Source organism: Babylonia areolata, chromosome 18 (genome assembly GCF_041734735.1).
Source record: "Babylonia areolata isolate BAREFJ2019XMU chromosome 18, ASM4173473v1, whole genome shotgun sequence".
NCBI classification, from domain to species: Eukaryota; Metazoa; Mollusca; class Gastropoda; order Neogastropoda; family Buccinidae; genus Babylonia; species Babylonia areolata.
In genome coordinates this window covers 39,169,017-39,193,734 of record NC_134893.1, presented here as the reverse complement: position 1 = coordinate 39,193,734, position 24,718 = coordinate 39,169,017, and the positions used below count along the sequence as shown (strand labels likewise).

Sequence of the window (24,718 nt, the reverse complement as noted above, 5' to 3'; positions counted from 1 at the left end):
CACATTCCAATACCAAAATGATGGACATATTGTATCGCAACACTTGCCACTGATTTCACAATATGTAAAAAATTCATATCACAGTACTTAAGTGTGCTGTTAAGAAAGCTCCAGTATTTGTCCTGAATGAAGCAGCTGTTGAATCTACATGCAGTCCACAATGTGCTTGGTTTTTTTAGGTATCTATTTTATTTCGTTATTGTTTTTTTAATGGAGTAGTTACGTCTCTTGTGATACAAGAGTAATGGTATGTTTGTCACTTGCTGAAGAACTTGAGAAAAGAAATTGTTGGAGTGTTAAATAGTTCGTGTGATTTTCTTTGTGTTATTTCCAGAAGCATACCAAATAGCAAGCTGAGTGTGTAGAGTTGTCTGTGCTGAGGGACCTACTTTTTGAGGAAACCAAACTTCTGGCAATCTATTTTATAGATTTTAGTGAAAGTTGGGTATTATTTTATTATATCTTTACTGGTTCCCAGTTTAGGTTGCTGGATTCTTGTTAGTAGCAGTAGCAGCAGTAGGAGCAGTGAGATTATTTTTTGTTATTTTCTTCTTCTGCATTCATGGGCTGAAACTTCCATGTTCACTTGTATGTACACAAGTGGGCTTTTATATGTATGACCATTTTTACCTCACCATGTAGGCAGCCATACTCCGCTTTCGGGAGAATTTTTGTAATAATTTTTCTTATTTTACTTTACAAAATTCAGGTTGAGATCTCCAAGAGTTACACATCGACTGAGTGGAGAGAGGACTTGAAGCGAATCCTGCGCAAATCCACAGAGACAGATAACCACGCTGTCTTCCTGTTCTCTGACACACAGGTAGGGAGTGTTGTTGGCCTGATGACTTTTGGCTAAGGTCTTATAGAGGCGGACCTTTAAATTTTTTAATCTGTTTTTGGGCACTTCAACAATGCTTTCCTGTATGTGCTCAAAGCGCATGATGTTTAAAAGAAAACAGAAAGGACATCAAAATATTTAAACATACACACCATACCACGCAGTCCTCCCCACCCAACCACACATGTTTGATGCAGGATTGTGTGTTTATATTTATTTACTGAACAATTGAAATATATGAATAGTTATCATAACCTTATTCTTTTACTTTTGTTCATGGAACACATAAAATGATAAATCAAAACCAAAATATTTCACTCATGCGCATAAATATCTGCACTTGCACACATTTATGCAAACGAACACCAACACACTAACATATTCACACACACTGACAAAATATCAATTATTTCATTTAACTCAGTTTGCTTCAGGTTTATTGAAAAACATTTTGTAACTAATCAGCTTCAAATGGATAATGACTATTGAAAATGATATAACTTGAAATCTTTCGTAAATTTTTTTTTTCTATAGATTGTTCTTATCTGAAAAAAATTCCTGACACATGTTGAGGATACTGTGCACTAGTGCATTGACATTCCCCGACGTGTGCTGACGATACTATGCACTGATGTATTGACGACTTTCCACACAAGCTGCGGGACTATCTGTTTTGTGAAGAGGGCCAGACAGAAGAAGGAGCGGTAACAATGATCACATGCCACTGGCCTCTCACTGAATTCCAGCATCACACAAGTGTATTTTGTCTGTGTCACCGTGCAGCTGATTTGAGCATGCGAATGCAAAAAAAGATTTTTGTTTTCACTCACATGGATGTAACAGTGTGTTGTTGTTTTTTTGAGAAAGATGTGCAGACACAGGCAGTTCTTGTATACCATCAATACTGAATGAATTAGAAGAGTTTTTTTTATGTGTGTGTGATCACTTTTCTTATGAATTTTGCATGGATTTGTATGTGTTAAAAAAAAAAAATCGTTAAAAAATGGATATATTATATGACACCTCCTGGCATTACACGCTTTCAAAAAATTTTTTTTTTTTTTACCCCTATTTTAAATGGATGACTGTTCACATCAGTAAACCTTTTGTTGGCTGTTGCATAAACTAATTGGAGTATTCTTACGAAAGTGGTGAAAGGATGTGATGTCTAAAAAAAAAAAAAAAAAAAAGAATGATAGAAAACATCAATTAAATCATGAAACAGGCAACAAGTTATACGCATCTCAGTCAAATTTGAACTGTTATTAACCTTGTCTGTTTTTAGTGAGGAAGCTCTTTTCTTTTGATCGGCTTGCTCATTTCCTTGCAGATATTTGCAATGAGATGACACTTGCTAAAGAAAGAAAAAGGGAGAGGGTTGCATACAGCTTTGTCATTTTCTTCCCTATTTTTTTAATCTGTGGGAAAATATAGAGACTTATGTTAACTGAAAGAAATAAAAGAAAAAAAAAATAAAGAGAGAGAGAAATAAATGTTTGACAACAAGAAAATGTAAAAAATGATGTGCACACACTGTTCATATGCCTGGTTTTGTAAAAAAAACTAATTTTGTAAAATCAAACATTGATTACTTCATCTTGATTAGGCTAGAATGAAATGAAATCAGACATTGATTACTTCAGCTTGATAAGGACAGAATGAAATGAAATCAGACATTGATTACTTCAGCTTGATAAGGACAGAATGAAATGAAATCAGCCCATTGATTACATCAGCTTGATAAGGACAGAATGAAATGAAATCAGACATTGATTACTTCAGCTTGATAAGGACAGAATGAAATGAAATCAGACATTGATTACTTCAGCTTGATAAGGACAGAATGAAATGAAATCAGACATTGATTACTTCAGCTTGATAAGGACAGAATGAAATGAAATCAGACATTGATTACATCAGCTTGATAAGGACAGAATGAAATGAAATCAGACATTGATTACTTCAGCTTGATAAGGACAGAATGAAATGAAATCAGACATTGATTACATCAGCTTGATAAGGACAGAATGAAATGAAATCAGACATTGATCACTTCAGCTTGATAAGGACAGAATGAAAGGAGTGCATCATACAGTCCCACATTCCTGTGCTGTGTACCAAGTGAGAGAGACATGACAGCCAGTGGGTGTGTGCAGATCAAACAAGAGTCCTTCCTGGAGGACATCAACAACCTGCTGAATGCTGGAGAGGTGCCCAACCTGTTCGCCATTGACGAGAAGCAGGAGATCTGTGAGAAGATGAGACAGGTTGACAGGTACGTGGATGGGCTTGTGGAGTAACCTTGACTGTATCGGCAGATGAGTATCTTATCCATTCTGCCATATTCCTCAAGATAGACTGATCAGTGAATACTCATTCAAAACACTTTGGGAAAGTGTGTGCTTTCAAAATAATTGCTCCCTTAGTGAATGTGTTCTTCAAATAATTCCTCATTTAATGAATGTGCTCTTGAAATAGTAGCTCATTTTGTGAATATGAATGATAATTTCTTGAGGGAATGTGCTCTTGAAATAATTGTTCCTTTCCTAGTTGTGCTCCAAATTCATTTAGTGCAAGTGCCTTTGAGGTAATTGTTCCTTCATTCTCACTCCTGGAGCATTTATTCTTTCCTCACCTCCAAATCAATTGCTAACTGGACAGTTTCTTGAAACATTTTGCATTTTTACATTTCCCCACCGCAGATAGGAACATAAATGTGGACCTGAAACAGTTGATCTCATTCCTGCTCCAAATTGATAAATCCACTCTGGCATTTGTTCACCCCTTTTTCTCCCCTTAGAGGTGAATGGACACGCTGAAACATCTACCCTCTCTTCTGTTCTGAATAGGTTAAGGGGTGTCTTTTTTATCAAACAGAAAGTTGAAGCTGACCTCTTTCATGTACCGCTTGCAGTGAAGCAAGTGTCAGATTATTCGCTTTGAAGGAAACAAAGCAGTAAGCATAGGTTTGGAATGTGGATTTTTTAATTCAATAATTGAAGATCATGAACACTATCTGCTGCATTGCAGACAACGTGACAAAGCCAAGCAGACAGACGGATCCCCTGTGGCGCTGTTCAACCTGTTCATCCAGCGTGTGCGCGATCAGCTGCACATCGTGCTGGCCATGTCCCCCATTGGCGACGCCTTCCGCAGCCGTCTGCGTAAATTCCCCTCCCTGGTCAACTGCTGCACCATTGACTGGTTCCAGGTGGGTGGTAGGGGAAAGTATTGGGGCTTCAAGTGCACATATACATGCTCACAATTGTACACATGCATGTTTGTGTGTGCATGCATACACACACACACACACACACATACACACACACACTCACTCATTCATGTACATTTACACAGAGATTCACAGTGACACAGAGATGCACACACACACACACACACACACACACACACACACACACACACACACACACACACACACACACATGCATACATGCTCTACCTCTCACATTCACTCACCAGCACAAATACACAGACTAACACATACACATGTACACACATGCACACAGACATACACCCACATCCCTTCACAGTCGTGCGACTGCATATGTTCATACCAATGTAATAGAAACTTACACCTATGCTCTGCATTTGCACATGCTTGAATGTTTTACCAACAGTTTTGTATTTCAGTCATGTCCAAAGAATGCTTCTCAAGCGATGATATACTTACACATTATTTTACTGTCTCGAATTCATGGACAGGTATTTCACTTGCTGCATGATGGTGATGGTGTTTCAGTCCTGGCCAGAGGATGCCCTTCAGGCGGTGGCCACGAGGTTTCTGGAGGAGATTGAGATGTCTGAGGACGAGCGTAATGGCTGCATCACCATGTGCAAGCACTTCCACACCTCCACACGCCTGCTCTCAGAACGGTTTACTCTGGAACTTGAGCGTCACAACTACGTCACACCCACCTCATACCTGGAGCTTATCAGCACCTTCAAGACCTTGTTGGACAAGAAGAGAGGGTGAGATTCTTCGGCCTCAGTTTTGTAGGGACACGTGCTGAAAAACCCAGTAAAGCAACTTTATTTTTTAACTCAATGGAGTTGTGGACATGACCTTGTGCAGCGCATCCACAAATACTGCATGATTTTTGAATAATCACAAAAAATGAACCCAAATACTCAGACCAAATAATGATCAAAGGAAAGTGCAGAACATAAGGTTTATGGATATTCTTAACTCTTCTATGTGGATGCAGATATAACTGTTCCACAGTCAACACAAAAAGGTATCCCAACAGTGCCAAGAAAAATAGATTCCCTGATAACAGTCACCGCACTATTCTAGTTATGTTCTATCACTAATTACATGTTGGGCTCCTTGGTATCCATTTGAAGCACTGAAAAACAACACTGCAAAATCTTCTTTTACTTTATCTTCTTCATCAGAGCCTTGTACTGACACTAATTCATGAGCTTTTTGTGGTTTAAAATGTCAAGTCATTAAATTAGTTGACATCTTATTGAACACATTTTAAACGTCACTACTGTGTTTATTGCAGAAAAGTCCTGCAGCAGAAGAAGCTATAGGACGTGAACATTATGATGACAAAACATTTACTTTCACTGCCGTTTGTGTTGCAGAGAAGTGCTGAAGCAGAAGGTCTATGAGATGGACATTATGATGACAAAACATTAACTTTCACTGCCGTGTGTGTCACAGAGAAGTGCTGAAGCAGAAGAAGCGATAGGAGGGGAACATTACAATGACAAAACATTAACTTTCACTGCCGTGTGTGTCACAGAGAAGTGCTGAAGCAGAAGAAGCGATAGGAGGGGAACATTACGATGACAAAACATTAACTTTCACTGCCGTGTGTGTCACAGAGAAGTGCTGAAGCAGAAGAAGCGATAGGAGGGGAACATTACAATGACAAAACATTAACTTTCACTGCCGTGTGTGTCACAGAGAAGTGCTGAAGCAGAAGAAGCGATAGGAGGGGAACATTACAATGACAAAACATTAACTTTCACTGCTGTGTGTGTCACAGAGAAGTGCTGAAGCAGAAGAAGCGATAGGAGGGGAACATTACGATGACAAAACATTAACTTTCACTGCCGTGTGTGTCACAGAGAAGTGCTGAAGCAGAAGAAGCGATAGGAGGGGAACATTACGATGACAAAACATTAACTTTCACTGCTGTGTGTGTCACAGAGAAGTGCTGAAGCAGAAGAAGCGATAGGAGGGGAACATTACGATGACAAAACATTAACTTTCACTGCCGTGTGTGTCACAGAGAAGTGCTGAAGCAGAAGAAGCGATAGGAGGGGAACATTACGATGACAAAACATTAACTTTCACTGCCGTGTGTGTCACAGAGAAGTGCTGAAGCAGAAGAAGCGATGGGAGAGGAACATTACAATGACAAAACATTAACTTTCACTGCTGTGTGTGTCACAGAGAAGTGCTGAAGCAGAAGAAGCGATAGGAGGGGAACATTACGATGACAAAACATTAACTTTCACTGCCGTGTGTGTCACAGAGAAGTGCTGAAGCAGAAGAAGCGATAGGAGGGGAACATTACGATGACAAAACATTAACTTTCACTGCTGTGTGTGTCACAGAGAAGTGCTGAAGCAGAAGAAGCGATAGGAGGGGAACATTACGATGACAAAACATTAACTTTCACTGCCGTGTGTGTCACAGAGAAGTGCTGAAGCAGAAGAAGCGATAGGAGGGGAACATTACGATGACAAAACATTAACTTTCACTGCCGTGTGTGTCACAGAGAAGTGCTGAAGCAGAAGAAGCGATAGGAGGGGAACATTACGATGACAAAACATTAACTTTCACTGCCGTGTGTGTCACAGAGAAGTGCTGAAGCAGAAGAAGCGATGGGAGAGGAACATTACAATGACAAAACATTAACTTTCACTGCCGTGTGTGTCACAGAGAAGTGCTGAAGCAGAAGCGATAGGAGGGGAACATTACAATGACAAAACATTAACTTTCACTGCCGTGTGTGTCACAGAGAAGTGCTGAAGCAGAAGAAGCGATACGAGGTGGGTCTGGAGAAGCTGGAGTCAGCAGCGGGGCAGGTGGCTGTCATGCAGAAAGAGCTGACCGACCTTCAGCCCCAGCTGGTGGTGGCCTCCAAAGAGGTGTCCGAGATCATGGTGGTCATCGAGAGGGACTCCGTGGAGGTCGCCAAAGTGGAAAAGGTCAGTAGGTGTTTGTCATTTACCTTAGGGGTTGTTGCTCTTTGTCAGTATTTTGGGCATTGTATTGGATTTGTTGATTTTTTGAATACTTGATTGTTTTGTTGTTTTTTGTTGGTTTTTTTTTTATTGAATGTTTCATTGATTGTTTTTATTGGATTTCATAATTTCTTGAATAGATTATTGTTGTTTTGATTAGTTAATCTCTTAATGTCTTCAGTGGTTGACTATTCTGTTGATTTATTCTACATCTTTTGATTTCATGTATGCTTGGTTTTTTTGGGTTTTTTTCGTTCTTTTTATATTACATCTCTTATGCTTTGAATAGTTGATTATTTTATTGAATTATCTCCGCTCATATATGTTTCATTGTTTTATTTTATATACATTTTTTTGTTTTTTAGATATAAAAAAACATTTGGAATTATGCTTTGTGAATTAATTAATCTGTGTTGCTAGTTACGCGAAAAGTTAGATGTGTATCAGGACAAAGAAATATTGATCCTGATGTACCTGTACTTGCACATGATATGAACAGACAAGGAAAACTCAGCGTTTTGATGAGAACAAGGGAAAGAGAGTTTGTGTTAATGGCATGCTGAAACTTTCTGAACATGTTACTGGTGGAAGGTTCTTTCACCACATGTTGCAGCCCAGACTTCAGGTTTGGGCCAAATGTCCGTTATTCATCAGTGGATGGCATGTGTGGAAGGGAACAGGAAAGCGAGGGAGGGGTACAGAAACTAGGGACTGAAATGTAAGGAGTTGTAAGTGAATCTACAAATAAACGCTGAATCCCACAAAATATCCCCTTTCAGGTTGAGAGATCCCAACAAATCATGTCTTTTCTTTCTTTCTTGATAACTCAGAACTGACAAAAATACAACTGGTCTTACAAAGAAAAGTTATGAGGTCACATTGAAAAAAACACAGCAAAACCCTTGATTAGACGAAGCAGAACATAATTACATTAACAGTATTTTGTACATACAGCATATACACTGAAGCATGATCTGCTCACATTGAAAGAAACAAACACACACACACACACACACACACACACACACACACACACACTCATTCTTTCTAAGTTTGTCAGGGATTTATCCCAGTTGCATACACTGCATGCAGGTTGTGAAAGCGGACGAAGCTGTAGCCAACGAACAGGCACGTGCCGCTCAGGCTATCAAGGACGAATGTGATGCTGACCTGTCAGAAGCTCTGCCCGCTCTGAACGCTGCCCTGGCTGCCCTTGACACCCTGACCCCAGCGGTGAGCCTGAGATGTGTGACGTATAGCTTTTGGTGTGAGCCTGAGATGTGTGACGTTTGACTGTGCTGTGAGCCTGAGATGTGTGACGTGTTGCTGTGGTGTGAGCCTGAGATGTGTAACGTGTGGCTGTGGTGTGAGCCTGAGATGTGTGACGTGTAGCTGTGGTGTGAGCCTGAGATGTGTAATGTGTTGCTGTGGTGTGAGCCTGAGATGTGTAACGTGTTGCTGTGGTGTGAGCCTGAGATATGTGACGTGTAGCTGTGGTGTGAGCCTGAGATGTGTGATGTATAGCTGTTGGTGTGAGCCTGAGATGTGTAACGTGTAGCTGTGGTGTGAGCCTGAGATATGTGACGTGTAGCTGTGGTGTGAGCCTGAGATGTGTAATGTGTTGCTGTGGTGTGAGCCTGAGATATGCGATGTGTTGCTGTGGTGTGAGCCTGAGATATGTAACGTGTTGCTGTGGTGTGAGCTTGAGATGTGTAACGTGTTGCTGTGGTGTGAGCCTGAGATATGTGATATGTGATGTGTTGCTGTGGTGTGAGCCTGAGATATGTAACGTGTTGCTGTGGTGTGAGCTTGAGATGTGTAACGTGTTGCTGTGGTGTGAGCCTGAGATATGTGACGTGTAGCTGTGGTGTGAGCCTGAGATGTGTGATGTATAGCTGTTGGTGTGAGCCTGAGATGTGTAACGTGTTGCTGTGGTGTGAGCCTGAGATATGTGACGTGTAGCTGTGGTGTGAGCCTGAGATGTGTAATGTGTTGCTGTGGTGTGAGCCTGAGATATGCGATGTGTTGCTGTGGTGTGAGCCTGAGATATGTAACGTGTTGCTGTGGTGTGAGCTTGAGATGTGTAACGTGTTGCTGTGGTGTGAGCCTGAGATATGTGATATGTGATGTGTTGCTGTGGTGTGAGCCTGAGATATGTAACGTGTTGCTGTGGTGTGAGCTTGAGATGTGTAACGTGTTGCTGTGGTGTGAGCCTGAGATGTGTAACGTGCTGTGGTGTGAGCTTGAGATGTGTAACGTGTTGCTGTGGTGTGAGCCTGAGATGTGTAACGTGTTGCTGTGGTGTGAGCCTGAGATGTGTGACGTGTTGCTGTGGTGTGAGCCTGAGATGTGTAACGTGTTGCTGTGGTGTGAGCCTGAGATGTGTGACGTGTTGCTGTGGTGTGAGCCTGAAATATGTAACGTGTTGCTGTTGGTGTGGGCCTGAGATGTGTAATGCGCAGCTGTGTTGTGAGTCTGAGATGTGTAACATGTAGCTGTGGTGTGATCCTGAGGTGTGTAGCTGTGTTGTGAGTCTGAGATGTGTAACGTGTAGCTGTTGGTGTGTGCCTCAGATGTGTAACTTGTCGCTGTAGTGTGAGCCTTAGATGTGTAATGTGTAGCTGTGGTGTGAGCCTGAGATGTGCAACATGTAACTGTGTTGTGAGTCTGAGATGTGTAATGTGTAGCTGTTGGTGGGAGCCTGATGTGTAACGTGTAGCTGTGGTTTGTTGTGTTGTGGTGAATACTGGACACTGAAGAGCAGTGGACAAGTATCAGGGGCTGCTTCCTTGAAAGATCTGTCACTTGTAATGTCACATTTAATTACACATACTTAAACGTGACCCACTAGTGCAGACTCCGGCATGGGTCTGATTCCTACTACCCGCCTATGCGGAGAAAACGAAAGTAGCCACATGCCATATTTATGCAGACCATATCATACCACAACAAACAAGACACCACACCACATATCACAACATCATTTATTATCACACCACACCACGTTGCACCACACCTCACCACGCTACACCACATCGCACCACTCTACACCACACCACACTTACCACGACTCTTTTCCTCACCACACCACACCATCCAACATCACCACACAATCGTCACCATACCACATCATCACACCAGTCCACACATCCCCACATTTCACATCACATTACCACACCATTCCTCACCATGCAGCACTTAACCCCACTCAGCGCCACATGAACAGCATAGCGCAGCACAGCACACTCAGCAGCAACACACAAAACCCCAGAACAAAAGGTGCACTTGAGTACCCAGCAGTGGGTGACTGGTGGCAGAATGGATAAGACGCTCATCTGTCTATACAGAGAGTCCATGAAAGTCTGGGTTCAAATCCTGCTCTCGTCTTCTCTCCTAAGTTTGACTGGAAAACCAAACTGAGCATCTAGTTATTCAGATGAGATGATAAACCATGGTCCCATGTGCAGTACGCACTTGGCGCACTGAAAAAGAACCCATGGCAACAAGAGTGTTGTCCTCTGGCAAAATTCTGCAGAAGAAATCCACTCTGATAATTATCAAATATATATGCACATACTCAAGGCCTGACTATGAGCGTTGGGTTATGCTGCTGGTCAGGCATCTGCCTAGCATATGTGTTGCATGAATGGATTTGTCTGAACGCAGTGACACCTCCTTCAGAAACTGAAACTGAAACCAGGTGACCTGGGTGTGTTTTGGCAGGATATCACGGTGGTGAAGAGCATGAAGAGTCCCCCCAATGGCGTGCGGCTGGTGATGGAGGCCATTTGTGTGCTGAAAGGGGTCAAGGCCGACAGGATCCCTGACCCCAGCGGGTCTGGCAAGAAGATTGAGGACTACTGGATGCCCTCCAAGAGAATCCTCGGAGATATGAAGTTTCTGGAAAGCTTGCACACGTTCGACAAGGTAGGTGACATATGTTCTCCACCCCATCCCCTTTCCCACCCTTCGTACACCTCCCTTTCTATGTAGAAGTTGAAAATTTAGCTGTTTTTTCCCTTCAGGAAAGAGTGGGTCATGTATAAAAGAATAAACATGAGACAGGAACCTGCTGTTCAATGTATACATGATTGTTGTTTGTTCCCTGGTCATGTATTGAAGAATAAACAGGAGACAGCAGCCTGCAATGAATGTATGGATGATTGTTTCTTGCTCCTCAGGACAACATCCCAGCCCCCATCATGGGCATTATCCGCAAGAAGTACATGACCAACCCCGAGTTTGACCCTGACAAAGTGAAGAACGCCTCCACTGCCTGCGAGGGCTTGTGCAAGTGGGTGCGTGCCATGGAGGTCTATGACAGGTCAGTGGAGTGGAAAAGTGGGCTGTGTAGAAAGTGTTAGGCTGTGGTAATGGTGGAGTTTGGGGTTGATGAAGATTTTAATCCACTCACTGGAATGCACCAGGGCACATTTTGGTCAGGCTTCTACAGCAGTGGTTGTGTGTGAACATTTGTGTGTGTGTGTCTTTAAACTTTATTCTTGCGTTGTCTGGACATACCAGACCAATCAGTCCCTTTCTGACTTTTTCCCCCCAGTAATGTCATTCCTTTTCTGCACTTAAATGTGCATCAGCAAGGTCTTCTTTCCCTTCACATCATCTTCCAGCCCTTCATCAACCCTTAAAAAAAGGGAAAAACATGAGTTCTTTTCATTGTTGTAAACAAATCACTATCCATCCTTGGCTATGTCATGTAACTAGATGTTAGGTGAAATATATGAAGTGATTAAACTTATCCAACATCTTGTCATTTGTAACAATGATTTCAGTTCATTAATCCACATTATGTTGTGTTGTTCTCTTTCGGCCAATCCTATCATCATTAAGTTTATATTGTGAAGCCATGCCAGTATGGCACATTTCCTGATTACAACCCTTGCAAGGATGTTTTATATATTCATCCTCTTTTGTCACCTTTTTTCTTTTTTTCTTTTCTTCTTATGTCCTGGTAAGTTATGTTATATTTCTGTTTATTATGAATCAAAATAAAGCATGTTTAACTGATTCTTATGTATGAAGTTGAAGGAGAGAACCGGGCCATACCTTTCTATGCTGAACCTAGTCCCGGTGAATATGAAATCACTGCCCCTATGGCAGTAAAAGGTTATGGCATCTTTAACCTTAACCTTCTTCTTCTTCTCATTGGTTGATGTCATTTGTATTGCAGACAATTTGATTGTCGTGATTCTTTTTAAAACTTTTTATGGGTGATTGTAATAACTATGGCTCTGAGAAACCAAAGTGTGTAATTTGTGTAGGTGGACAGTTTGTTTGTCATGGTTCTTTAATGGGTTTTTTTTTTTAATGGGTGATTGTAATAACAATGGCGGTGAAAAACAAAGGTATTTTTTTCAAATTAGAACTATTGTAACTGTAAAGCACTTGGAGCAAAATTGTTTGATTAAGTGCTGTGTAAATAAACTTGAAATCATTATAATTTGTGCAGAATATGACATACATACTGACAGTTAAAAAAAAAGTCCATATGATATTGAAAAAAAAAAATTCCCCTGTCGCGTCCTCTCAGTTCAGTTCAGTTTCTCAAGGAGGCGTCACTGAGTTCTGACAAATCCATACACGCTACACCACATCTGCTAAGCAGATGCCTGACCAGCAGCAGCAGAACCCAATGAGCTTAGTCAGGCCTTGAGGTGTAGAAAAAAAAAAAACAGAAAAAAAGTGCATAAAAATGTAAATGGATACATTTCGTCCTGTCAGGGTGGCCAAGGTGGTGGCCCCGAAGAAGGAGTCCCTGCGGAAGGCCAACGCGGAGCTGGCGGAGGCCATGGCATCCCTGGAGGCCAAGCGGGCGTCGCTGCGAGAGGTGCAGGACAAGCTGAACAAGCTGCAGGAGACGCTGGAGGCCAACAAGGCCAAGAAGGCAGAGCTGGAGAACCAGGTGGACCTCTGCACCAAGAAGTTGGACCGTGCAGAGCAGCTCATCGGGGGGCTGGGTGGAGAGAAGGACAGGTAAGGGGGAATGGCTGTGTGTGGAGGGGGTCGGGCTGGGTTGGGTTGGGCTAGTAAGGGATTTTTGTTGGGTGTTGTTGTTGGGGATGGTGGGGTGTGGTGTGTGGGTAGTGAGGAATTTTTGTTGGGTGTTGTTGTTGGGGATGGTGGGGTGTGGTGTGTGGGTAGTGAGGAATTTTTGTTGGGTGTTGTTGTGGTGGTGTGTGGGGAAGGGGGAGTTTGTGAGTAAGCATCTATGGGTGGAGAGTGGGACAGGTAAGGTTGTGTGTTGGGGTGTGTGAGGGTGGGGGCGCTGGGAGGGAGGGGAGGTGGGGTGTCAGGTTGGGATAGCGTGGGATTTTTGTCAGATATCGTTGGGGGTGGTGGGGTGTGGTGTGTGGGTAGTGAGGGGAAGGGGGTGTTTGTAAGCAAGTGTGTCATCGGGGGGCTGGGTGGAGAGGACAGGTAAGGTGATGGGGGGGTGGAGGGTGAGTGTGTGGAGGGGGTTGGGTTGGTTGGACTAAGGAGGGATTTTTGTTGGGTGTTACTGTTGGAGGTGGTGGGGGGGGATGGTGTGTGGGTGGTGAGGGGAAGGGGGTGTTTGTGAGCAAACATCTGGTCAGGGGACTGGACAGAGAGAAGGACAGGTAATGTGTGGGGGGTCAGGGGGGAGGGTGTGGAGGGGGTCAGATTGTGCTAGGGAGGGATTTTTGTTGGGTGTTGTTGTTGGGGGTGATGGGATGTGGTGTGTGAGTAGTGAGGGGAAGGAGGTGTTTGTGAGCAAATGTATCATCGGAGGGCTGGGCTGAGAGAAGGACAGGTAAGGTGGGGGTGTGGGTGGCAGGGGAGGGTCAAGTGTATGGAGGGGGTTGGGTTGGTTATATATATATATATATATATATATATATATATATATATATATATATACACTGGTGGATACATACACACTGGTGGCATACACACACACACACATCTATATATATATGTATCTATAAATGAATATGTGTCAATGTGCCAGATGGCAGCAAGCCGCCAGAGACCTGAGCAAAAAGTACATCAACCTGACGGGAGATGTGCTGGTGTCCTCTGGCATTGTGGCTTACCTGGGGGCCTTCACCTCAGCCTTCAGACAGGTGAGTTCACCGTGCTTTCTCTCTTCTCTCTCAGGTGTTCATTTTTGTGTGTTTCTCGTTGGTGGTGGTGTTTATCAAGAAACAAAACTTTTTTTTCTGTTCCTTTCAAAACTGCTTTGGTGTTGTTCATGCTGAACATTAAACAGGCACGTGCTATACATGCATGATAGGCATTTCCATATGTATTCACATGCTTGCATACACCCACACCCATACACACACATTCCCACCCACATCCCTCCACACCTACCTCGACACTCCCATCCCCCACCCACTACCCCCACCAAATCACACACAACCACCAACACACCCAAACCCACCCGAACACTCCCCACACTTCCTCCCCCCACACCCCCTACAAACACACTCTCTCACACTCTTCAATCAAAAACCACACACACCGTTTTTGTTGACAAAGCATTAGCCAGCTATCCACACTGTTCATTCTAACACATCATCATCATCATCATCAACGACAACAACAGCCTCACTGACCACAAAGATCAGCAGTTCATGTACTATAAAAACATCCATCACCCATGGGGATGCACAGGATGGAGCCAACGAGTGGCTGAAGACTGTGGTGGCCAACGGTCTGCCCTGCTCCTCTGACTTCTCCCTGGTCAACACGCTGGGCGAGCCCGTCAAGATCCGAGCCTGGAACATTGCTGGGCTGCCCACCGACAGCTTCTCCACCGAGAACGGCATCATCATCAGGTGAGGCCCTTTTTGTGGCTGGGTTGTTTTGGTTTATTTGTTTTGCATTTATGTTTTATTCCAACTGTAATATTTGAAAATCATCTTAACTTGAGAAATATTGAGCTTCAGTCATGTCAACATTTGCAAAGAATGTTTAACTCGGTGCTCTTCTCATGCATGCCCTGTGAAAATTCTGTTTAAAGTTGTGTAGTTTGGAAGTAATTCCATGAGTTCAAATGCATTTTATATTTTATTGTATTTGACTTTATTTCATATTGTTCTGTGCTAGTGTATATTTTTGAAAAAAAAACCACTTTTTTCACTTTATGCCATTCTGTATTTATTCCAAATTAATATCAGTCTGTTTTGTAGACTTCATCTCTTTCATTGTTTTTCAGCTGAGTCCTGATGAAACCGAGGACCTGTGTGCAGCATGCACTTTACGCACATAAAAGAACCTATGGCAACAAAATGGGTTGTCCCTGGCAAAATTCTGCAGAATAATCCAAAATATAGTACAGTACAGTACAGTACAGTACAGTACAGTACAGTACAGTACAGTACAATCCAATATAAATATAGTTCAATACAATGCATTATAGTATAGTACAGTTCAAACTAATACAAGTACAGTACAACACAATGCATTACAGTACAGTACAAACCAATACAAGTACAGTACAATACAATGCATTACAGTACAGTACAAACCAATACAAAGTTCAGTACAATACAATGCATTACAGTACAGTACAGTATAATACAATATGAGTACAATACAGTACAATACAATGGAATACAGTACAGTACAATACAATACAGTTCATTACAATGTTTTTCATTTTCCTCCCTTTCCCCAGTAACTCTCGTCGTTGGCCGCTGATGATCGACCCCCAGGGCCAGGCCAACAAGTGGATCAAGAACATGGAGAAGGCCAACAACCTGCACGTCATCAAGCTCTCCGACACCGACTTTGTCCGCACGCTGGAGAACTGCATCCAGTTTGGAACTCCGGTGAGTCTCTCTCTTGGCATGGATACCTTCTTTTACCTGTCTCCTCTTGTCTTGTGTGCCTGCCTGAAATGTGATTGAATGACACAGGAAACGAATGAGGAATGCCCAGGTAGGCAGCCTGTTGTGCAAACAACCGTGTTTGTAAAGCATTTAGGGTTTGGATTCCAACCGAGGATAGGTGCTATATAAGTACACATATCATCATCATCATCATCATCATCTGTGCCACAGGTGTTGCTGGAAAACATAGGAGAAGAGCTGGACCCCATCCTGGAGTCCCTGCTGCTGAAGCAGACGTTCAAGCAGGGCGGCAGCCTGTGCATCAAGCTGGGAGACTCCACCATCGAGTACTCCCAGGACTTCAAGTTCTACATCACCACCAAGCTCCGCAACCCCCACTACCTGCCAGAGACCTCCGTCAAGGTCAGTGATGGGGGAGGCTGAGGGGGTTCTGTTCTGTCCGTGTGAAGAACTGACAGTCTACTTACTTAGTGTTAGTCTCATAGCCAGTAGTCGATAGTTGGCTGTAGGGACACTACAGATGATGTAATCACAAGCTCCCTGTATGTGGTGTGACATGTGGCAGGTGATGCGACATGATGTGACTGGTGCCGTTGTTGAACTTCATGACCTGAAGTGACGTGATGTAGCATGGTGTGTCATGAAGTGACATGATGTGTCATGACGTGACTGGTGACGTTTCTGAAATTCATGACCTGAAGTGACATGATATAACATGGTGTGTCATGAAGTGACATGCTGTGTCATGATGTGACGTGATGTGACATGATATAACATGAAGTGATGTGATGTGACAGGTGACGTTGCTGAACTTCATGATCACCCCGGAGGGCCTGCAGGACCAGCTGCTGGGCATTGTGGTGGCCAAGGAGCGCCCAGAGCTGGAGGAGGAGAAGAACGCTCTCATCCTGCAGAGTGCTGAGAACAAGAGGTGAGACTTCGCACCGCAACAAGGTGGTACACACTGATACATTGGTACAGACTTACAAGGGTTCAGAGAACAAGAGGGAGTCATCTTTTCACCATCAGGAGTAAACCCTGACACATGTGCAGGTGTACAGTGAACAAGAGGGACGCATCTCTTTACCACAAGGAGTGTTGAGCACTTTAACACACATGTACACAGGTCTACAGAAAACAAGAGGAGGAGGCAGTTCACCACAAGTGCTTAGCACTGATACATAAACACAAGTGTATGGGGAAAAAAAAACAAAAAGTAGGCATCTCCTCACCATAAGATGGTGTGTGAGACACTTATACAGATTGACAGAGAATTAGAGAATAGGAGTATTCTGGAAACATTGATTTTCTTCACAGAGCAACTCACCATAAGAAAGCATTAATTTCATATACAGATTAACAGAGAATTAAAGTTATAGAGTGATATGGAACGACTTGATTTTCTTGACAGAATAACAAATCACTACATCTTGTCTGATTTATAAAAAAAAATCTTTTTTTTTTCATTTGTTTTTTTTAATCATGTGTGTAAACATCATTTGTTTTGGTCAGTTCTACAATGGATTTCCTATAAAACTTACACAACGGCTGTGTTGCTTGCAGACAACTGAAAGAGATTGAAGACAAGATCCTGGAGGTGCTGTCGTCCTCTGAGGGAAACATCCTGGAAGACGAGACGGCCATCAAGGTGCTGTCCTCCTCCAAGAAGCTGGCCAATGAGATCTCCGAGAAACAGGCTGTGGCCGAGTCGACAGAGAAGAAGATTGATGAGGCACGCATGGGCTACACCAAGATTGCAGTGCACAGCACCATCCTGTTCTTCTCCATCGCAGACCTGGCCAACATCGAGCCCATGTACCAGTACTCCCTCACCTGGTTCATCAACCTCTTCAACCTGTCCATCGAGAACGCAGAGAAGTCCGACGACCTGGAGACGCGTCTGGGTCACCTGCACAATCACTTCACCTACTCCCTCTACACCAACGTCTGCATGTCCCTCTTTGAGAAGGACAAGGTGAGTGAGTCAGCAAGTGAGTGAGGGAGTGCTGGGGCTTTGGTGTCTTGGAGAAGGTCATTTTGTGGACTGGTGTCTTTAGTGGCTTGTTACTGTCATTCCTGTTGCAGGTTTCAGGGGATACTGTTCTAATAATCGTAGGTTGCCTGTTGTGATTTTTTTTGTTGAGTGTGTATACTGAGGGAGACCTTCATGGCATAATCTTTGTTGCTGAAGTGGGAGAAAAAAGGTTAGACATGGTGGAATCTGAAAAAAAAATTAAGCCACAAACTTTCTGTTGTTTTTTTCTCTTTTTTTTTCATTTTTTTTTTCATCTTTGTGTTAATGATTCACAAAGTTTAGAAAAACAAAAAAAGATGTCACGATAAAAAGCTGTAACACTGAGCTCTGTGTGTTTCAGCTGCTCTTCTCCTTCCTGCTGTGTGTGAACATCCTGAAGCACCGCAAGGAGGTGGACGAGGATGAGTGGCGCTTCCTGCTGACCGGGGGCATTGGGCTGGACAACCCCCATTCCAACCCCACAACCTGGCTCCCCGTGAAGTCCTGGGATGAGCTGTGCCGCCTGGATGACCTTCCCAACTTCAAAGACATCCGCAAGAAGTTCATTTCCCAAAAGGATCAGTGGAAGGTCATCTACGACAGCACCGTGAGTGGCGTTTTTGTGGGTCGTTTTGATGTGTTGAGATGGGACGCGTCCAGTGTAACATGTTTCTGGGTCTTCGCTTCCTGCCGTTCTGAAACTGAGACCTTGATTTCTTATTGTCTAATGTCCTGGTTTTCATACGGGGTGCCATTCTGTTTTGTTTACTTGCTAAGACTTAAAAAAAAAGATTTTCAACAACACCTTTTTAATGAATTTGCATTATTACATACATAATAAAGGGAGAGACATAGTAGATAAAACACTCATACACTCAACACACACAAAAATCAAACAAAACTTAAAACTATGTAACAACAACAAAATATAACATTCTGAAATAAACTGTATATCATTTATCAAATATAAGAGAAAACTTGCCAAGACTTCTGGGATGAGTGAATGGGGAAGCTAACTGCAGATTCTGGGATTTGATGGGGGAATGAATCATCAGTTCAGAGGACTGTAACCTTTTTAGTTGGAGTGTTGGGGAACTCTAAGACATTGTCTTATGTGTTGATGAACTCTAAGACATTGTTCATTGTGTGTGTGGTGAACTCTAAGGCATTATCCTATGTGTGTTGGTGAACTCTAAGACATTGTCCTGTGTGTTTAGGTGAACTCTAAGGCATTGTCCTGTGTGCATTGGTGAACTCTGAGACATTGTCCTGTGTGTGTGATGAACTCTAACACATTGTCCAGTGTGTGTTGGTGAACCCTAAGACAATGTCTTATGTTTATGAACTCTAAGACATTGTCCTTTGTGTTGGTGAATGCTTAAGACAATTTCCTGTGTGTTTGGTGAACTCTAAGACATTGTCCTGTGTGTTGGTGAACTCTAAGACATTGTCCTGTGTGTTTGGTGAACTCTAAGACATTGTCCTGTGTGTTTGGTGAACTCTAAGACATTGTCCTGTGTGTTGGTGAACTTTAAGACATTGTCCTGTGTGTTGGTGAACTTTAAGACATTGTCCTGTGTGTATTGGTGAACTCTGAAACATTGTCCTGTGTGTTGGTGAACTTTAAGACATTGTCCTGTGTGTGTTGGTGAGCTCTGAAACATTGTCCTGTGTGTGTGGCAAACTATAAGACATTGTCCTGTGTGTGGTGAACTCTAAGACATTGTCCTGTGTGTTGGTGAACTTTAAGACATTGTCCTGTGTGTATTGGTGAACTCTGAAACATTGTCCTGTGTGTTGGTGAACTTTAAGACATTGTCCTGTGTGTGTTGGTGAGCTCTGAAACATTGTCCTGTGTGTGTGGCAAACTATAAGACATTGTCCTGTGTGTGTGGTGAACTGTAAGACATTGTCCTGTGTGTGTTGGTGAACTCTGAGACATTGTCCTGTGTGTGGTGAACTCTAAGACATTGTCCTGTGTGTGTGGTGAACTCTAAGACATTGTCCTGTGTGTGTGGTGAACTCTAAGACATTGTCCTGTGTGTGTTGGTGAACTCTGAGACATTGTCCTGTGTGTGTTGGTGAACTCTAAGACATTGTCCTGTGTGTGTTGGTGAACTCCAAGACATTGTCCTGTGTGTGTTGAACTCTAAGCCATTGTCCTGTGTGTGTTGGTGAACTCTAAGACATTGTCCTGTGTGTGTGGTGAACTCTAAGACATTGTCCTGCGTGTGGTGAACTGTAAGACATTGTCCTGTGTGTGGTGAACTGTACGACATTGTCCTGTGTGTGTTGGTGAACTCTAAGACATTGTCCTGCGTGTGGTGAACTCTAAGACATTATCCTGTGTGTGATGAACTCAGTGAAATTGTCCTGTGTGTGATGAACTCAGTGACATTGTCCTGTGTGTGTGATCAGGAGCCTCATCATGACGAATTCCCTGGAGAATGGCAGACGCGCTTGCAGTCCTTCCAGCGTCTTCTCGCCCTCCGATGCTTGCGGCCGGACAAAGTGAGTCTGTTGTTGGAATGTAGAGTGTAAAGAATGATTTTTTGTTAATTGATCCCCCTCTCCTCCCAGTCCCTCCACCTCCTAGATCCCCTGCCCCCCTCCCCCTAGAGCCTACCCCCGCCCCATGCCTCCTCCCCAACACCCCCAAAAAAACATCAACAAAGATTTGGCAGAGTTTTGAAGATTACAATGGACTTTGTGTGGTATGATTTTGGTATTTTGCCTGACCTCAGTGTGGTCAGAGAGGGTGAGAAACAAAATGGAATAATTGTCATTCAATTTAGGATGTTGTGAAGCAGTATGGTTGGGTTAATTTGACGCCATAAGACAAACTGAAGCATGTTTTCTTCTGCGCCTCGATCGACCATACATTATCAAATACGCAGTTCTAGAAATTTCCTGACTTTGATTGTCTGTCTGCTTTTCTCAGGTGGTTCCGGCCATCCAGGAGTTTGTGACAGAGAAGATTGGCAAGAAGTTCATCGAGCCGCCGCCATTCGACTTGCCCAAAGCGTTTGGAGACAGCAACTGCTGCGCACCTCTTCTGTTTGTGCTGTCCCCTGGTGGTGACCCCATGGCAGCCCTCCTCAAGTTTGCTGACGATCAGGTCAGTGGGGTGTGTCTTGTGTGTGCACGGTCTCATTCTTCAAAACCTATTTTCTTTCACCCAGTTTAAAACCCGAACAAGTGATGCTGATGATGATAATAATGCTTTGTTTAAATATGTGTGTGTGTGTGTGTGTGTGTGCACGCGTATGTGTCTTCATGAAAGTGAGTGAGAGAAGAACCAGTTCTGAGTATTGGACATTTTTTTGTCTATAAAAAATCTAAAAAAAAAAAAAAAAGCTTAATCATCTTATTCGGACAAGAAAAGCAAAAGATTTTCAATCAGAGTACTTTTGTACTGCTTTGTTTCATTGATTCCTTTTCAAATCAATCACACACACACACACACACACACACACACACACACACACACACACACACACACACACTGCAGAACGGGTCACTGTGTTGCAGGGTTTTGGAGGCGCCAAGTTTGACTCGCTGTCGCTGGGCCAGGGCCAGGGCCCCATTGCCCTGAAGATGATTGAGAAAGGGGTGAAGGAGGGCACCTGGGTGATGCTGCAGAACTGTCACCTGGCTGCCTCCTGGATGCCCACCCTGGAGAAGATCTGTGAGGTCAGTTGGGGGGCCGGGATGGGGGTGGGTGTGGGTGTGGGTCGAGCATCCATGGTTTGTCGTGTTGCGTCATTGGTTTGTGTTGAATTGCAATGTTGGATTGAGTTGCTGCGTTGCGTAGTTAGTTTGTGTTGTGTTGTGTTGTATCATTGGTTTGCGTTGTGTTGTGTTGTGTTGCGTTGTGTTGTTGAATTTGTTGTGTTATTTTGTATTGTTGGTTTGGGTTGTGTTGTGTTGTTGGTTTGTGTTGTTTTGATGCATTGCATTGTTGGATTGTGTTGTGTTGGTTTGTGTTGTGTTACGTTGTTGGTTTGTGTTGCGTAGTGTTGTGTTGTTGGCTTGTATTGTGTTGCGTTATTTTTATGTAGTGTTGCGTAGCGTTTTGTTGTTGGTTTCTGTTGTGTTGTGTCATTGTTTCTGTTGTGTTGTGTCGTTGTTTGTGTTTAGTTGTGGTACATTGCATTGTTGGTTTGTGTTGTGTTGTGTTGTTGGTTTGTGTTGTTGTGTCGTTGATTTGTGTTGTGTTGTGGTATGTTGCGTTGTTGGTTTGTGTTGTGTTGCATTGTTGGTTTGTGTTGTGTTGTGTTGTGCTGTGTTGCGTTGTTGGTTTGTATTTGTTTGTGTTGCATTGTGTTCTGTTGTGTTGTTGGTTTGTGTTGTGTTTGTTTCATGGTGTTGTGTTGAACTGCATTGCATTGTATTGCATTGCATTGCATTGCACTATGTTGTGTTGTGTTGTGTTGTGTGTGTATTGTGTTGTGTTTTGTTGTATTCTGTTGCATTGCATTGTATTGTACTGCATTGTATTATATTGAGTTGTGTTGTGTTGTATTGTATTTCTTTTTGTTGCAACAGATTTATTCTGACTACAATTCACGATGCTCTCTCCAGAGGGTTAGGGTGCATCGCCACAGTGCAGTGCCACTCCTATGTTTCCTTTTCTTTTTTCTGTGTGCAGTTGTATTTGTTTTATTACACTATCAAAGGGGATTATTTCTCCAGAATTTTGCCTGGGGAGAACCCTTTTGTTGCCTTGGGTTCTTTTATGTGTGCAAGCTGCATACAGGATCTCCATTTATTGTCTCAGTGGTAAAGACTAGTACCCAGACCGTCTGTGTATGGGAATTGAACCAGAGTACACTTCCTTCATAGGTGGGCACATGACTACTAGGCCACCACTCCACACATTTACTCAGGCAAATGGTTCCAGAAGAAAAAGCCAACACATGCACGTGTTAGCTTAAAAGGTCATGTCAGTACAAGCTTAAAAGGTCACATCGTTAGAATAAGCTCAAAAGGTCACATCGTCTGAAGAAGCTTGAAATGTACATTGTCAGCATAATTCGTAACCCAGTCAATTGCTGCTGTTCGCACATGTCAAATGATTGGTTTAGGGACAAGCCCGGTGCTTGTCTCTGTCAGTTTTTTCAAGTGTCAGGGTTTGTTCCAGTGTACCTTTTATTCACCTGTGTGCTAGCTGCATTGGTAGCATAAGCAGCATTGACTTGGAGTTGTGCTCCTTGTACACGGAGAGAGTAATTGGAGTTGTGCTCCGTGTACATGGAGAGAGTAATTGGAGTTGTGCTCCGTGTACTTGGAGAGAGTAATTGGAGTTGTGCTCCTTGTACATGGAGAGAGTAATTGGAGTTGTGCTCCATGTACATGGAGAGAGTAATTGGAGTTGTGCTCCGTGTACTTGGAGAGAGTAATTGGAGTTGTGCTCCTTGTACATGGAGAGAGTAATTGGAGTTGTGTTCCATGTACATGGAGAGAGTAATTGGAGTTGTGCTCCGTGTACATGGAGAGAGTAATTGGAGTTGTGCTCCATGTGCATGGAGAGAGTAATTGGAGTTGTGCTCCATGTGCATGGAGAGAGTAATTGGAGTTGTGCTCCAAGTGCATGGGGAGAGTAATTGGAGTTGTGCTCCTTGTACATGGAGACAGTAATTGGAGTTGTGCTCCGTGTACTTGGAGAGAGTAATTGGAGTTGTGCTCTGTGTACATGGAGAGAGTAACCACTCTTTATTGTTTGTCAGTCAATCTGTGTTTACCTTCCTAACAATCTGAACAGGTTTTATCAAGGTTTATGTTTTGCCGGCAAATCGCCAATCTCCTTCCTTTCTTCCCTCCCCCAGGAGTTCAACCCCGAGCAGACCCACCCTGACTTCCGCCTGTGGCTGACCAGCTACCCCTCCACCACCTTCCCCGTCTCCATCCTGCAGAACGGCGTCAAGATGACCAACGAGCCCCCCAAAGGCCTTCGCTTCAACATTATCCGATCATACTACAACGACCCCATCAACGACCCAGAGTTCTTTGGCTCCTGCACGAAGCCTGTGAGTGGCTCTTGAAACAGCTGATAAAGCAAAAGCAAAACAAAAGACTGTCTGTTTACCATTTCCATGCTCAGCTTTTACATCCATGAAAATGGCACAGCTAGTTTGAAAACTGTTGTGGTTGGGAAGTGTGTTTAATCAGTCAGATTTGTGGAGCAGACAATTTTGAAATGGTTATATCTGGTGAATAATGAAATAAATTTGTTATTTCTGGGGTACATTTCTCCTTCAGAAGAGCTGTGGACTTGTACAGGCGAAAGCTTTGAACAATAACAAAATATTGCAATATATGCATGTAAACGTGATGATAATATGGTAGAAGCTGAAGCACAAACAGCATAGATCATCAAGCAGAAGGTGAATTTTTATGTCTGAAATCATTCGTTTAGTCCTCTCTGAAATGTGTGCTGCTTGATGCAATGTCACTATGTATGTATGAACTTATTCGTTAATGAATATGGGCTTTTCAGGTAAAGAGTGATGACGACAGAAGGCGTTAACACAACCTTGACTTGCATACTGATTGTTATGTGTGGCAGGTCAACTTCCACAAGATGCTGTACGGTCTGTGCTTCTTCCACGCCCTGGTGCAGGAGAGGCGAAAGTTTGGTCCCTTGGGCTGGAACATCCCCTACGAGTTCAACGAGACCGACCTGCGTATCAGTGTGCAGCAGCTGCAGATGTTCCTCAATGAATATGAGGTGGGTGGTGTGACCGGGTGGTGTCTGTGTGTGAATTTACTGAATATTTTGTATATTGCTTTGTAGACTCA

At 43.2% G+C, this 24,718-nt stretch overlaps 1 protein-coding gene across 1 annotated transcript in view; it reads left to right on the top strand.

Annotated features, from left to right (window-relative positions):
* Window positions 1-24,718, top strand: part of LOC143292753 (dynein axonemal heavy chain 7-like) — a 91,992-nt gene that overhangs the window by 51,487 nt on the left and 15,787 nt on the right. Inside the window, exons 45-65 of the mRNA XM_076603297.1 lie at window positions 710-823; window positions 2,998-3,116; window positions 3,872-4,052; window positions 4,602-4,831; window positions 6,841-7,030; window positions 8,159-8,299; window positions 10,790-10,993; window positions 11,248-11,390; window positions 12,806-13,057; window positions 14,055-14,169; window positions 14,723-14,886; window positions 15,729-15,882; window positions 16,114-16,305; window positions 16,701-16,834; window positions 17,467-17,878; window positions 18,279-18,524; window positions 20,336-20,428; window positions 20,859-21,035; window positions 21,449-21,610; window positions 23,746-23,946; window positions 24,486-24,647. Coding sequence (XP_076459412.1) covers window positions 710-823; window positions 2,998-3,116; window positions 3,872-4,052; window positions 4,602-4,831; window positions 6,841-7,030; window positions 8,159-8,299; window positions 10,790-10,993; window positions 11,248-11,390; window positions 12,806-13,057; window positions 14,055-14,169; window positions 14,723-14,886; window positions 15,729-15,882; window positions 16,114-16,305; window positions 16,701-16,834; window positions 17,467-17,878; window positions 18,279-18,524; window positions 20,336-20,428; window positions 20,859-21,035; window positions 21,449-21,610; window positions 23,746-23,946; window positions 24,486-24,647 — 3,786 coding nt within the window. The remainder of the gene's footprint in view (window positions 1-709; window positions 824-2,997; window positions 3,117-3,871; window positions 4,053-4,601; window positions 4,832-6,840; window positions 7,031-8,158; window positions 8,300-10,789; window positions 10,994-11,247; window positions 11,391-12,805; window positions 13,058-14,054; window positions 14,170-14,722; window positions 14,887-15,728; window positions 15,883-16,113; window positions 16,306-16,700; window positions 16,835-17,466; window positions 17,879-18,278; window positions 18,525-20,335; window positions 20,429-20,858; window positions 21,036-21,448; window positions 21,611-23,745; window positions 23,947-24,485; window positions 24,648-24,718) is intronic.